The sequence below is a fragment of the Acomys russatus genome, chromosome 1, assembly GCF_903995435.1.
Source record: "Acomys russatus chromosome 1, mAcoRus1.1, whole genome shotgun sequence".
Lineage (NCBI taxonomy): Eukaryota > Metazoa > Chordata > Mammalia > Rodentia > Muridae > Acomys > Acomys russatus.
This window is the reverse complement of record NC_067137.1, coordinates 15,542,327-15,556,488: the sequence shown is the minus strand read 5'-3', so window position 1 is coordinate 15,556,488 and position 14,162 is coordinate 15,542,327. Positions and strand designations below refer to the sequence as shown.

The 14,162-nt window shown below is 43.1% G+C and overlaps 1 protein-coding gene across 1 annotated transcript in view; it reads left to right on the top strand.

Moving 5' to 3' along the window:
• The window catches only part of Crim1 (cysteine rich transmembrane BMP regulator 1), a 173,435-nt gene that overhangs the window by 33,960 nt on the left and 125,313 nt on the right, over positions 1–14,162 (top strand). The window contains exon 2 of the mRNA XM_051166903.1: positions 5,323–5,496. Coding sequence (XP_051022860.1) covers positions 5,323–5,496 — 174 coding nt within the window. The remainder of the gene's footprint in view (positions 1–5,322; positions 5,497–14,162) is intronic.

Below are 14,162 nucleotides of genomic sequence, written 5' to 3'. Positions count from 1 at the left end.
TCCCATGCTCGTGTAAATGCGTTAGAGAATTATTATTAGTTAACTAATATTAGAATAAATATTAGTTGCTTTTCTGACGCTGTTATGTAATACCAGGAATACAGCATTTTACAGAAGCGTTTCTTTGAACTTACGGGGTTTTAGATGGAGAGAGTCCATAAGGTATGTGAGGCATGGCAGCAGGCAGCCTGAGTAGGAAGTTGAGAGGTCACATATTCAACTGCAAACATGAGGCAGAGAGAAAGAACTGGGAGCTGGGCAAGCTTTTGAACTCTCAAAGCCTGACCCCAGTGACACGCCTCTGCATAACCTCCTGAAATGGTGCCAAGCAACCAGGAACCATGGATTCAAACACATGAGCCTTGGGGAGCATTTTCCTTCCAGAGAGCCACTGGAAGTATTTTTCTGGCTCAGTGATGACTTTTAGAGGTACGCCTCGTGCATTGCCGTTTCTTAGTCTTGGGTTTCCTGGTGTCACGGCTTAGAGACCAGAAGGACAAGGCCACCCTTCAGAAGAGCAGTTCTTACATCATGGGCTGCAGACTTCTAAAGTCCCCAAGACCATTTCAGATGACAGATAAGATCACAATAATATATAAAAGAATACTAAATTTGTATTTGTCCTCTATCCATTTGACAATAATGGGACAAAAAACAATGCCAAGTAAAACTATGTGCATCTTCCAGGCTTCTAGTGAGCTTCCCCCCACGCCCATTACCTTGCACTGCAATACAGAGTAAATAATACAAATTAAATAAAAAACAAAACAAAAATCTCCCCCTAAGGAGTCCCTTAGCTGAAAGTAAGATTATTAAGTGTATTCATTTTTCAACCCTTCATCTCACTACTTCTGTGGAATGAAAGGAGATGTGCCTAAGATGCAATTCTGCTGCACGCCAAAATGTGGTGTCTCTCTGGAAGAAAAAAAACATGGAGTCTCTAGGTGAAACCTGTGTTCGCAATTTGGATATACTCACGTTCTTGGAGACGCGGTGATGTGAATTTGTATGCAGCATTAGATGTCTCATGTTTAATTAGGGAAAATAGTTAATCATCGTCCTGTAGATATCATCTTTAAAATACATTTACCATTGTACCCGCTGATTCTTCTATGTAAGAGACTACATCTTATCCCATGTACAATACCAGGAAAAGTTCAATACTTGCTGTAAATAAGGGGCAGTACCCTTGAGCTTGACTCCCCTTTTGTGCTGGCCAGCCCAAAGAGAAGCTGGGAGCCATGCCAAGAAATCAGATGCTTTGCTGTGTAGACATCTGCAAAGAATTCAGCAGGCACCGTGTAGCTCTGAAGGTAGATGAGCCCTGGTCCTGCTGTCTGAATGCTCTGAAATAGAAGGTTTTTCTGAGCACTGATAATAGCACAAAGTCTAGTCACATATTTTATTTTTAAAAAGGACCCTCTGAAATTTGAAGCATTTTTGGTTTCAAGGATTAGAATAAGAAAGATTGAGCCTGCAGCCTGCATTGGGTTCAGATTGTCTCAGATTTGATCAACGTTGTGAGCTAATCAAATTTCATTAAAGTTTGCTTTCCATCCCTGTTGATTTTCTGTTAAATTGTTTTAAAGTATAATGTTCTGTAATAGAAAACCGTAAAAGCATTTGTCTTAGAAACATGCTGTTGCCCATCCTATAAAGCAACCATTGCTAAGGTTGCCAAAAAAAGAAAAGTATTGGTTAGGAGGGGCCAGAGAATTGAAAGGTTTTCTTTCAATAGAGTCGAGATATGCATACAAGATGTTGTTGGCCTCAGAGTGCCACTTTCAGGCTGATGGAGAGGGTGTTGGTGACACCCTGAAGGAACAGCAGCGGCCTTGACTGTGGGCCTGTAGCTGCTGCAGTCAGTGCCACAGCCAGGACTGAGACACAAAGCAGTGCAGGGCCAGGGGGATCGTGAAGGGGCCATTGACTTTTAGTTCTGATTCTGCACCCAGGGCAAAAGGTCTCTTCCTGGTTGAAGACAGGGAGAGGCATCTGGTAATCAAACAGTTTAGCTCTGGAAATGGGCTTCTTGGAAGGATGATAATGCCATGAGGTGTTAAGTGGATGCCATCTGAGACAGAAGATTCCTCATCTGAGATTATCAGTGTCCAAGCATTTCTTTAAGTATGGGCCTCACCAGGGCTGTCATGACACACTTTTAAAATAAGATCTGCTTCAAAGTGTTTTTAAAAATATATCATCTTGAAAGCATACTGTTTCTTGTGACATTGTGTTTCTGCTTTGTAACAAGGGCTTTTGTCGTTTTTGTTATATATACATACACACAGATGCCTCCTCTATGCGTTGAGGTTAAGGAATTGATGGTTGTGTTCCCACGTTCCCGCCACTGGGCTCGCTGGCCTACTGGAGAAATCTAACTTAGATGAAACCTCAAGAGAAGTTAGAGTACGCTTGCAGGCAGATGGGTGAGGAAACAGCTCACCCTCCCAGGCGTTTGGAGACGACATCCCGAAAGAGGCCATAGTGATCTGAGTCTCAGAGAATGAGTAAGAATTATGTTGACTCAGAAGGCAAACTGTGCTGTAGAAAGAGACAAAGCACTGGGGGCTGTCATAGCATCGTAGTGACACATGGAGGACATGGGTGTGAGGGAACAGAATTGCTACAGGAGGGCTCTGTCTGTATAGGAAGAACCTATGTTCAGCAGCAAAGTTTGGACTCCGTTGTCTGGCAAGAGAGAACCACCAAATAGTCTTGGCTTTCAAGAAAAACAACTGTAGTTAATGTGTGGGAAATGAGGCTGAAGGACAAAGGGGATAGTGGTGAGGAGACAGTAGAGGGAGGACCCTGGGGGAGGGGACGGGAGGGGTGATGGTATAATATAGGTGTGGGCTGTTTACTGTGCGAAGAATTACTGTGGAAGAAGCAACTCATTTGGAAATGCTGCACATATTTTTAAAATCAGTAATAGAGATTTCCTTTCCTTAAAAAAGAAGAGAAAGTGAGGCAGTGATGTCAACAGAGTGGGTTGCAGGACAGCCAGGGCTACGCAGAGAAACCCTGTCTTGAAAGACCAAAAGAAAAGAAAAGAAAAGGAAAAAGAAAGAAGGAAAGAAAGAAAGAAAGAAAGAAAAAGCTGGGAAATATGGGTAGGCTTTCTAGTGGTTAAAATGTTTTATGAATTATTTACAAGTTTTGAAATTCTTAGAATTAAACAATCTCTGCATTGCAGATTTTAATATGCAGTCACAAAAAGTCCTTTGCAAGTGTCACTGAAGTGCACCAAGACGGTGCTAACAGCACGTGAACAGCTGCACACGAACGAGAAACCACTGAGCGGCAACACCCTGCCACACCTGAGGTCACATCACGCTTTTCTATCTTGAGCTGCTCAGTGTGGTTTTTGGCTTTCAGAGGACTTGCATGGTTTTGGTTACCAGGAACTGTGCCACTGTGTGTGCAGTATTAGTACGTAGTATTTTTGAGGACCGAGTGCAGGCTAAGGAAGGGAACAGATTATAAAATAAATCACTTGGGTGTCTGCTTAGAGTTTAACACCAGAAGACCATCAAAGCTGGGGCATTGATTACATAAGCAAGCCTTCAGTAAAAATCAAAACAGACTTTCCTCCTCTGCCAGCTCAGAGAATCACTGTGAATCTCTTCAGGTTGTGGTTTCTTCTCTCAAGATTCCTTGGCAAGAAAATTATTTCAGTAAAGGAGCGGAGTCTTCTCTCATGTCCTCACTGAGTGATGGCACCAGTAGTAAGTGTTAGCTCTGTAAAAACCATAGTTGTTTGTTAGCCCTGTCTTCTATGAAAACACACTTCACTTATGTTATGGATTCCTGACAGAGTCCGCCATAGCTGGAAAGCACTGCCTTAAGATGGCATTTCCTCCTCAGTGTGGGCAACAGGTGTAAGTGGTCTTAAATCCAAGCACCTTGAAAAAGTCTTGTTGAAACCGTTATCAGAAACATGTCTGTCATTCTGTAGTCCCAGTTCAGGTGTGACAAGAGGAAAACTCGTGTTGCCAGTGTCCTTGGTTTTCCGTAAGAGGTATTTGAACTAGGAGGAGCAGGAACGTTAAGAACGGAGCCTGACGAGTGTTTCTTATGCTTGTTACATTGTTTTCTGAACTGGCTCCCTTAAAGACGCTGGTTTTTAAAGATGTTTATTCTTCTTGTTTTCAACCATGTGTTACTTGCGTGGGCATGTCCATGTGCGTGCTGCTACTGATGGAGGTCAGACGACGGCATCAGCTCTCTTAAGGATAGAGTTACAGGAGGCTGTGAGCTGCCCAGCGTGGGTGCTGGGAATGGACCTCAGGCCCTCTACAAAAATCAGTACTTGCTCTGAACCATCGAGCCACCTCCCCAGCCCCAAGGCTGGCTTTATAATCCACTTTATTACCACCTGTTCCATCCCGTGACAAGCACTTGCACTGGTCGGTCTCACCTTCGGAGTGGCGGGCACGGCCTGTGTCTCTCACTGTGTTGTAGCCCTGTGTGTTGTGGTCATCCCCACCTTTGGTGCCGGTAGCGTTGGGCGCCAGTAGTGGGTCCTAAATCATGTTGGAGTTGATAGCCTCCATTGCACCTCATTTCCTTCTCTCACTGGTATGTGATGTTTGATGTTAATGTTAGCTGCCTTGGCGAATTGTGTTCTACGGTAAGAAAAATGTTAACCTAAGTTTTCTTCTGAGATTGACAGGTGTAACTCATAACACCTCCAGTGAACATGGCAGGGTTGAAGAAGCTTTGCTTAAAATTTAAAAGTGTGTGTGTGTGTGTGTGCGTGTGTGTGTGTGTATGCGCGCATGCGCGCGTCCATGGGTGCATGCATACCTGTGCATATAAAAGTCAGAGAGCAACCTTGGGTGTCGTTACTCAGACACCATCCACTCTTCTTCTGAAAAAGGGTGTGGTTGGCCAGCAGCTCCCAGGGATCCCCCATCACTTCCTCCTCAGCACTGAGATTACAAATACACACTTGACTTCCATGGGTTTCCCCATGTGTGCAGCATGCACTTTTCTGACTAAACTGTCTCCCAAGCCCTGCTCTGCCAATTAAGTATATTTTAGGAATCCTAGCTGGTGCCTGACACCCAGGCATTGTGGATTTATTTTTTATTATCACAAATGCGACTATTTAATTCCTACATGTGTGGCTATATTTCAGGATTCTCAGTGACTAAGAGGAGGTTACGTTGCATTCGTATGTACAATTTCTGTCCAAAGCTGTCTTTCCCAAATGAAAGCCTCACACTTGGATGTCCATCTCATTTTTTTTTTTTTTTTTTTCTCAAAGCTTTTGAACGACATGGTAAGCAAACCATTCTCTGCATAATTGTTTTGCAGACGAGGCCTGGGACGATGACCAGCTGCTTGGTTTTGAACCCTGCAATGAGAATCTTATCTCGGGCTGCAATATAATCAATGGGAAATGCGAATGTGACACCATCCGAACCTGCAACAATCCCTTTGAGTTTCCAAGGAAGGATATGTGCCTTTCAGCATTAAAGAGGATCGAAGGTAAGCACGCGGTTTCATGTGTGTTCACTGGCCGCTTATAAGGCCCAACACCTTGCAGTGATAGCAAGGACAACCTTACAGAGTCCTGAGATGCATACCGTGTTTCAAGGCTGGTGCAGTCTGCGGTGTGTGTGCTTCCCGGAAGTGTGCAATGGTGTGCTGTCATCTTGTGAGCAGGGTGCTTTGTGCCAGCTGGCCTAGGTCACCTCTGCATAATGGGTGATTTCATGAGTGGTGTGCTTGGGATCAGCAGCTGTTGTCACTAGTCCATTCTGCTTGATTGACCTTATCATGGTGTGCTGCTAATTAGAAAGATGGCTCATCTGGCAGAGAGAAGGGAAGGAGTGGGCCTTTACAGTGAAAGCTAGTCTTAATTTTGCCAGGAGCCAGAATCACGCAGGTAAGAATGGATCGTGAGACACTTCATCTCTGGAGAGAAGTCAGAAATTACATTAAAGTACCAAGGCAATTATACTAATAGGGCCAAGAAATTTTGTCTGTTTCTGCATATAACCTAGAAAAAGCAATAGATAACTTTAAAATATATTTGTAAGCCTAGAAATCCCAAGAGAAGTACCCAGAGATTATTGCTAGAGCTCACAACAAAAATGAAGAGGAGGGAGACCTGGATGTCAGTTCAGCCTGGGCAGCACTGAGTTTTCTGTCAGCCCCTAGTTCTTCTGGTGGGGTGGGATGAGAGAAAAAGAGTGTTAACAGGAGACAGTCTTAAATTCACTCTTTTCCTTTAGAATGTTGTCATTCTAAGAATGACAAAACATGCAATTTATAATAACAAGGGTTTTCAAGTGTCCAAAAGTCAAGGCCATGGGGCAGTAGAGCAGGACCAAGGCTTCTGGAATGTATTAGAATTACAACGTATAGATTTATTAAACTGCTGTAAATAATAAGGCATTTGTAATAATCTATAAAATAGTGCTGCTCTTGACATTTCCCGGAACTACTTAACCATTGAGAGGATATAGTGGAAAATAATAGGCGTAAAATGTGAACTATAGTGAGTAGCAGTATTTTGTGGTTCAGGTGACTGAACCCAGGCAGGGAGTGATGTGTGCTGGGCAAGGGACTTAGCGATGACTCCTCCTTTACTGTTATTATTTTATTAATTCTTCTCTCATATATTACCTCTCAACCACAGTGTCTCCTTCATCCACTCCTCCCAGTGCCCTCACACAATCCACTCCTCCCAGTGCCCTCACACAGCTCCTCTCTATCCCTGGTCCAGCCCTCCTCTTTTGTTTCCTTGAGAGAGAGAGAGAGAGAGAGAGAGAGAGAGAGAGAGAGAGAGAGAGAGAGAGAGAGAATGTGTGTGTGTGTGTGTGTGTAGGAGCAGACCTCCCAGGGATATCAGCCGAACCCAGCATAACAAGTTACACTCAGACTTGGCACAAACCCTCATGTCAAGGCTGGATAAGGCAACCCAGTAGGAGGAGAAGGGTCCCAAGTGCAAGCACAAGAGTCAGAGACAGCACCTGCTCCCACTGTTTGAAGTCCCACGTGAAGACCAAGCTTCACGACCATAACCTGTATGCAGAGGGCCGAGCTTAGATCTCACAGGGTCCGGGCTTCAGTCCCTGTGAGTTCCACTTAGTTGATTCTGTGAACTGACATCTCCCCCAAGCCTGACAAAAGGTTTTAGACGTACAGAGAGTAGTTAACTAACATCCACTCTAGTCCTTAAGGTTGTGCAGTTGCTGGCTTGAGCCTCCATGTAGATGACTTACAAGGTTATCCGTCCTGGGAACACCTCGGGTTGTATATGGCTGGGTTACAGGACTACACTTAAAAGAGATATACTCATATTTTCAAAGTCAGATGAAATGGAATACTATGGCAGATTAAGTCTGCCACTTTCTGCAGTTCTTACATTTATGAAACCACTTTATTCCAGCATTGCCAGTGCTCTTCAGTGCCTGTCACTCAGCTGTTTTGTGGTGACCTAACTAATGTCCTGCTCCTGAGCATGGCCTCCCCACAGCCGTCTGGGTTGCTTGAGATGTACCAGATTCAATAAGAAAGTTCTATCACCAGACCTGCTTTTTCTTTTCATGTAGAATTAGGACAATTTCATTTGTAAGGAGTAAGACATTTGTTCATGACCTGCGTAATGACTCTCAAAAAGTGACTGTACCGTGGCTGTAGAGGATATGTCTGTCCTCTCTTGACATCCCCCCACCCCCTGCCCAAAGTAATTACTATGTCTAGTTAAATTCCTTTCCTAAAAAAAGGACAAGCTTGTTTTGTCAGAAGGCCTTCATGCAATCCAAAGGTAGAATTGATTGAGGTCATTGAAGGTTACATGCTCTGTTATTTAAAATAAGGCAGTTGGTAGTTTTCCAGATCGGTTCAAGAACTCAGGATTGGAGGGATTCCCCTTTCTGGGGAGTAATTTTGAAACAAACAAACAAACAAACCAAGACAAAACATTGTTAAACATGTAACTATTAAAGATGATCTTGGCCTTATGTATAATCAAGTCCTTAAGACTGATAGAAATTTGAATGCATAGTTGGAATCCTACAGGCACCTGATGGTCGTGAAAGAGTCACCTAGAATTGTATCTTAAGATACAAATGGAAGGTAAACTCTGCCTGAATAATGCACTTCAGAACAGAAAACAACCTGAACTAAAAAAAGCAATTCTGGACTGAGAATTTACATGACTTACATGTGAGACACTAGGAGAACTGGGGAGAAAAAAAAAAAAAGAACAAGGTTTGCTTTCCTGCCGGTAGCCGGTAGTAGACTTACACAGCGTGCTTGGTCCTGTGCAGTGTAAAGGAAGCCGAGACACAGAGGACTCTAGAAAGCTATCCTTGGTTTTGGCTACAAGCGCTTAGGAGTAATGTTAGACAGTGTGTTCTTTCTCACTGATTGAAGAAAGATGGGCAGTTGTGTATTGACATGTGGTATTTTATATCACTGTCTTGGACTGAGTGGGCAAATAAACTACCATGAAAAGAGTCTTTGTGGAGGAAATGAGAACTGAGTTTATCTCTGAGAAATTTGCTGAGTGTTTCTACAGAAGTGAGAGTGTAAAGGCAAGCTTGGACAGAAAGATGGTATCCATAGGAGTCGTTGGAATTGGTTGAATCAGTGAGCTTTGTTGACAGATGTGAACAGATAGAGAAGGGGGAAACTCCCACATTTGGGAGGGTGATTATCATAATAAATCCTTACTGAATGATGGTCAAGGTGGATTTTAGGGCGGGTGGTACTTAGGATTTACACAGGATTTGCTAAGTGTGGGCTGCAAGGAGAGCAGAGATTGGTTGAGAAGTACTTCCAAAGTATCCATGGAGAATCGATGGAAGAAAATGTGACTGATGGGAAGAGGGGAGGAGGGGGAGAGAGAGAGAGAGAGAGAGAGAGAGAGAGAGAGAGAGAGAGAGAGAGAGAGAGAGAGATCTGAAGTAGAGATAAGGGTGATGAGTCACAGTCCAAGGAGAATGGGGTGACCTCTATGATACCACATCCATGATGTGGGCACATGGAGCATTTGTTAGGAACGCCAATGTAACATGAGTGGGCATAATAAGGGAGAAAGAATAGTTAGCACACCAGAAGTGACACGAAAGGAGCTGTGCAGTGAAAGTGGTGGCAGAAGGGGTGAATCCTCTTAACTAAGTGAAAAACTCATACACAGTTGTTGGCACCAGAATGGCAAAACAGAATATATAATTTTAACTGATTGTTAAGTAATTGAATAGAACTGCTCTGTTACTTAGTTTTGTTTTCCCTAAAGCTTGCACAACTGTTTGTAATAGAGCTGGTCAGCCCTTCCCCAGAAGCAGAGCTGCCTCAGGGCAGAAATCCTGAGATAAGAAAATGACGGAAAGGGAGGTGACTGATAGGATTATAGTCTTACAGTTCTGGACTATTAGGATCCAGAAGAGCCCTCCCCTCCGCCAGGTCTCACAGTGGACCCTCAGGGGCGTTCCCTATCCCTAGAACAACTGCTTAGCCCTCCTGCCTTCCTCATGGGGACCTGCTCAGCCAGGAGCTGCAGGGTGTGCACATGCCACTGTGCCCCCTGCCTCCTGGGGCCACTCTGCTCTACCATTAGCCAGAGGACTTCTTCTGTATGGCTTTATGGGTGCAGGAGCATAAACCACATCGTGCCTGGCAAGTTTGAGTTTCATTTTTAAACAAAAGAAGTGTTACAACTGTCTTAAGACAGAGTTGGTTTATGCAGAGTTTCCTCTCTGTATTTATTTTCCTGCCGCTGCTTAAAACAATTAAGCTGGGTTGTTATGTCATAGGGCTTTATTCTCTGAGGCCAAGCTGATTTTGATAGAGACAGACAGCATCTATTCTTGCTTTTGTTTGCTTGTTGGTTTGTTGTGTGGTTTTTCCTTTTGGGTTTTAAGAACTCCAGAGCGTTAACTTTTAACTATTCTATTTTTTCAGCCCTGTCTGAGGAAATGGTATTGGTTCGGTTCTCCTAACACATTTCCCCCCTGCAGGCTCAGGTGCCCGGGCTAGGTTTTATCTCTGATGGCTCTCTTTCTCCTGGTCTGCTGATTCGGGTACAAGCTGTGCTCTGCAGCCTCTTGGTCAGGACTCTGGGTTCTTGGTGGCATTTGTAATGTTTGTCACTAAACAAGAATTAACCAGTATTTTGAAAGCAATATTGTACTGTGTGCTTTCATAGAGCTTTCTCTGAGCAAATTTTTTTAACGTGTCTATGAGGTAGAAGTAGTGGGCACTCAGAGAAAACACCCACAGAAAAATGTGGTAACGTGGACGCCCTGCATCACCTTTTCTCCCTCATGCATCAGTGCAAGGAATTCCCTCCTGTTTTCTCTTGCCTGAGGAGACACTTCCGGCTGCAGGAAGAAGGCTGTGTCCTGTCACCTAAGTGTGGGGAAGGCAGAAGCCCTGTTCTTAGCACGTTCTCTCCTAGGCTGGATCTGAGAGAGGGCCTGGTGTCTCCAGGTTTCCTTGGCTCTCTCTTCATTCACCAGGACTCACCTACAGCAGGGGACTGTGCTTGGTCAAGCAGCCGCCACCCCACCCCAGGAAGGGCTCCTGCTGGCTTTCCCCACATTGAGTAGGAGAGGCTACAGTATTTATACAGATCTACTTCCCTCCCCAGATTTGTTAAGCTGCCCCTGGGAGAACATTGTGTCTTTAACCACTAGACCAAGTTTGAACAAATTCTTCCATTGTTCCTCAAAATAAAGCATATGCTTCATATTGCTTTACTTTAAATATTAATGAACAGTGGTTTCATTCTGCAGTTCAAGGTTCCTTCCAAGTAGATGTTAAGAGAAATTAAACTGCAATGGAGGCATTTTACCTGTTGTTATTGTTAACGGTCTACAAGATGGCTCGGTAGGGAAGGGTGCTTGCTGCCCAGCTTGATGATCTGAGTTTGATCCTTGGAACCTATATGACGGAAGCAAAGAACTGACTCCTGCACGTTGTCTTCACACACACATACAATAAAAAAAATGTAGAAAATTATTATTATCATCATCACTACTACTATTAATATTAGTATTATAGAACCACATACTAAAGGATAAAATAAATCCTGAAGTTAGATTCTGCAGAAATCTGTTTGTAATAGAGGTGCCCATTTGCATTAGCTTACCTGTCCTCAAAAGCACTAGAGATACAGCTAAAACTTCATCTCCTTGGATTTTTCTGTGAATTACACTAATATATTCTACATGCTATTAAATATCAGTGCTCCCAAATATCGCCTAATGTAATGTTGACTATAATAGAAACAATAACATTGTGACTATTAACTCACAGGTGATAGAAATAGTTATACATTGCTGCTGGTTATTCTAGAACTTGATTTAGCTGAGTTGAACTCACACTTACAGAGTTCTTTGAACAACTTGTGACTCTATCATTCTACTGACGAGATGACAGACATGGGCTGTGTGTTGTACATCTAATGAGGTTTATGACATCTAGGTCAGGGGCATTCCTGGCCTTTTAAAACTGCTATAAATATATTCTCTGTGTGTGTGTGTGTGTGTGTGTGTGTGTTCGTACACATATATGTGTACACACACTTATCTCCCTTGTTCTGTCCCCCCCCAAAAAGATAAACTCAGCATGTGTTTATCCAGAACTGCCTTTTGGGGACCTTGCCTTCTCAAATTTAGACTTCAGTAGTTACAGACTTATAATTGTTAAGTCAGATCTTTCATTAAGATCACTCAACATAGATTATATTTTTTTTTCCTCAAGCAGTTAGACCTTAAAGCCGTGCTGGGTATGCTTATAACTATATTGTTTTATCTCAGAGAAATTGTAATTGTCTTAAAATTTAATTTTAAGGGAATCCAATGAATATTGCTTATCAACTTTGGAACAGCTAGCTCTTCTTGTGGCCAAGTGAAAAACACATTATCCTCACCTTCCAGATGGTGCAAGGACCTCATTACTGTCAGAGTCCCCGATGGTTTTTCCTTTGGCTGCTTAAGTGCCATTTATAAATACTTACTCTATTTATGAAAGACAGTAATGCCATTATACCATTTAAAATCTGTGTCACTGCCTCATTCTTTTTGTAAAGACAATCATGAATTGATAATATGATATACCATTCTTTAAAAAAAAAAAGTTAACATAAAGAACTTGCAAATAAAACATCACACAGCAAAATTAACCAAACTACAAGTCTGTGTAGCTCAGTGAACTTCTATCCAGTTAAGTCCTTCTGTTTTTTTTCATTTGGGGAAAATAAATGCGTATATATGAAGAGACATATATATATATATATATAGAGAGAGAAATAAGTGTGTATATCTTTATGTGACTTTAACCCCTATTTCATTTTAAATTTCTACAGTGGTAGAGAAAAGAAAATAGAATCAAACTAAAATTTTGGAACAGTAGACTTTTAACTTAGGTTAATGCTTAAATCAATATTTTAAAATTGTGTGTTATGGGCACAGATTTTTGGAAGAATTATTGTTAAACACACATTTGAGCTCATTGCAATTTGATGGTCTGAGAGGTGATACAAGAAAAACAGAAAAGGGCTACCAAAAGGCGGAAATCAGTGTCAAGTGTATCTGGGAAATAAAAACAGGAAACTCCAGGAACTTGGCGTCAGACCAGTTGGAGGGAGCAGTTGCTTGAATAGTTGTGCCTGTATTTTAGCTGTGGGGTGCTCTTACAGTGGCCTACCCTTCTGGGCGACGGGTTGTGGTTTCTTGGGCCCCTCGAGGAGATAGGAAAAAGTCCTGATTAAATATTTTATGTATCTCTTGGTAAGAGAGGCACGGGTGGCGAGATGGAGAGGAAAACTTGGTCCTGCTGCACTGGGGACACAAGGAGGAGTTAGTGTAAAATGAGTGTTCACGGTGACATTTGAGCGGCCCTTTCCAGGCATGCGCTATAGGAGGTACCCGTAGGTCCTACACCATCCGCCAACTCTTCCGTCTCCTTTTCCATCTTAACCTTTCTAAGACCATGCACAGCTATACACTTTGAAGCCATCCCCTCTGTCCTAAGCTGTACTCAGTTCAACCAAATATGCCCCCGTCCTTTTTCCATATCTAACCTCAGGTTAATGCAGTACCAGACGTAGTGGAGAGCAGTTCTTGCTACCCACGTATATTATTTTAAATGTCTTGTTTAAAAATGTACACACTATGCATTTTTAAGAACACATCAATTATTGTTGCCAAAAAGATAAAGTGCAACCTGGCCTCTTCAGCTAGGGAAGTGGTTCTTTTTTAGACACAGGTTTAAACTTTTATTCTCACCTACAGGGACCGCCTACCAGGGAATGCCTGGCTTCAGCAGGTTGAAGTTTTCTCTCCTGAGCATGTCCGAGGTCCCTCATGTGCTTGCGCTTTCTGACTTGGCTGGAGATGACCTCACAGTTATTCTTAGGGCTCAGCATGTGCTCCATCAAACAGAACTGCTGAGTGGCTGCCCAGCCCAGCTGTGTCCACCTGAACCTTGGCCCGCACAAAAGGGTTTCCTAATATGAACAAGGGCTATAGAATCCCAGCCCTCTGAGCGAGCAGCCACCCTGACCACTAAGTGAAGAGCACTAAGTCGTGATGCCCAGAGAGGAGTGGGAGCTGGCTCTGCAGTGCCGCTGTAGCTCTCCTGTTCCTGCAGAGCTGAACAGCCATTCTGAGCTTGGTCTTCTCCATCAACCAGAGTGTGTGAACCAGCGCAGGTTTCCTGGCCGTTCTTATACGTGTACCCCAGGCCATTCCGACCTCATTAATTAATGTCATTTGTATTCCCAAGCCATTATCTGGGACTGTATATCCTTCACCTAAGCTAGGCAATTTATATTTGTTCTTTTTACTTGAGAGAGAGGACCAAAAAAAAAAAAAAAAAAAAAAAAGTTGATAAGATGTGCAAGCGTGAGTTTTTTAGCACACTGCCTTTAGCAAGAGTCTGCTTTCAGTCAAAAACTGATTATTGGAAAGCCTGGCAGTGGTGGCACTCAGGAGGCAGAGGCAGGCAGATCTCTGGGTTTGAAGCCAGCCTGCTCTACAGAGTGATTCCAGGGTAGTCATGGCTACCCAGAGAAATGCTGTCTTGAAAAAAACAAAAACAAAACCAAACAAACCCCCAAACTGATTATTGCAAATATCCTAACACCCTGTCAGTGTAGGTAAGGATTTGTTGGTGGGTTTGTTTTCTGCTCTCCC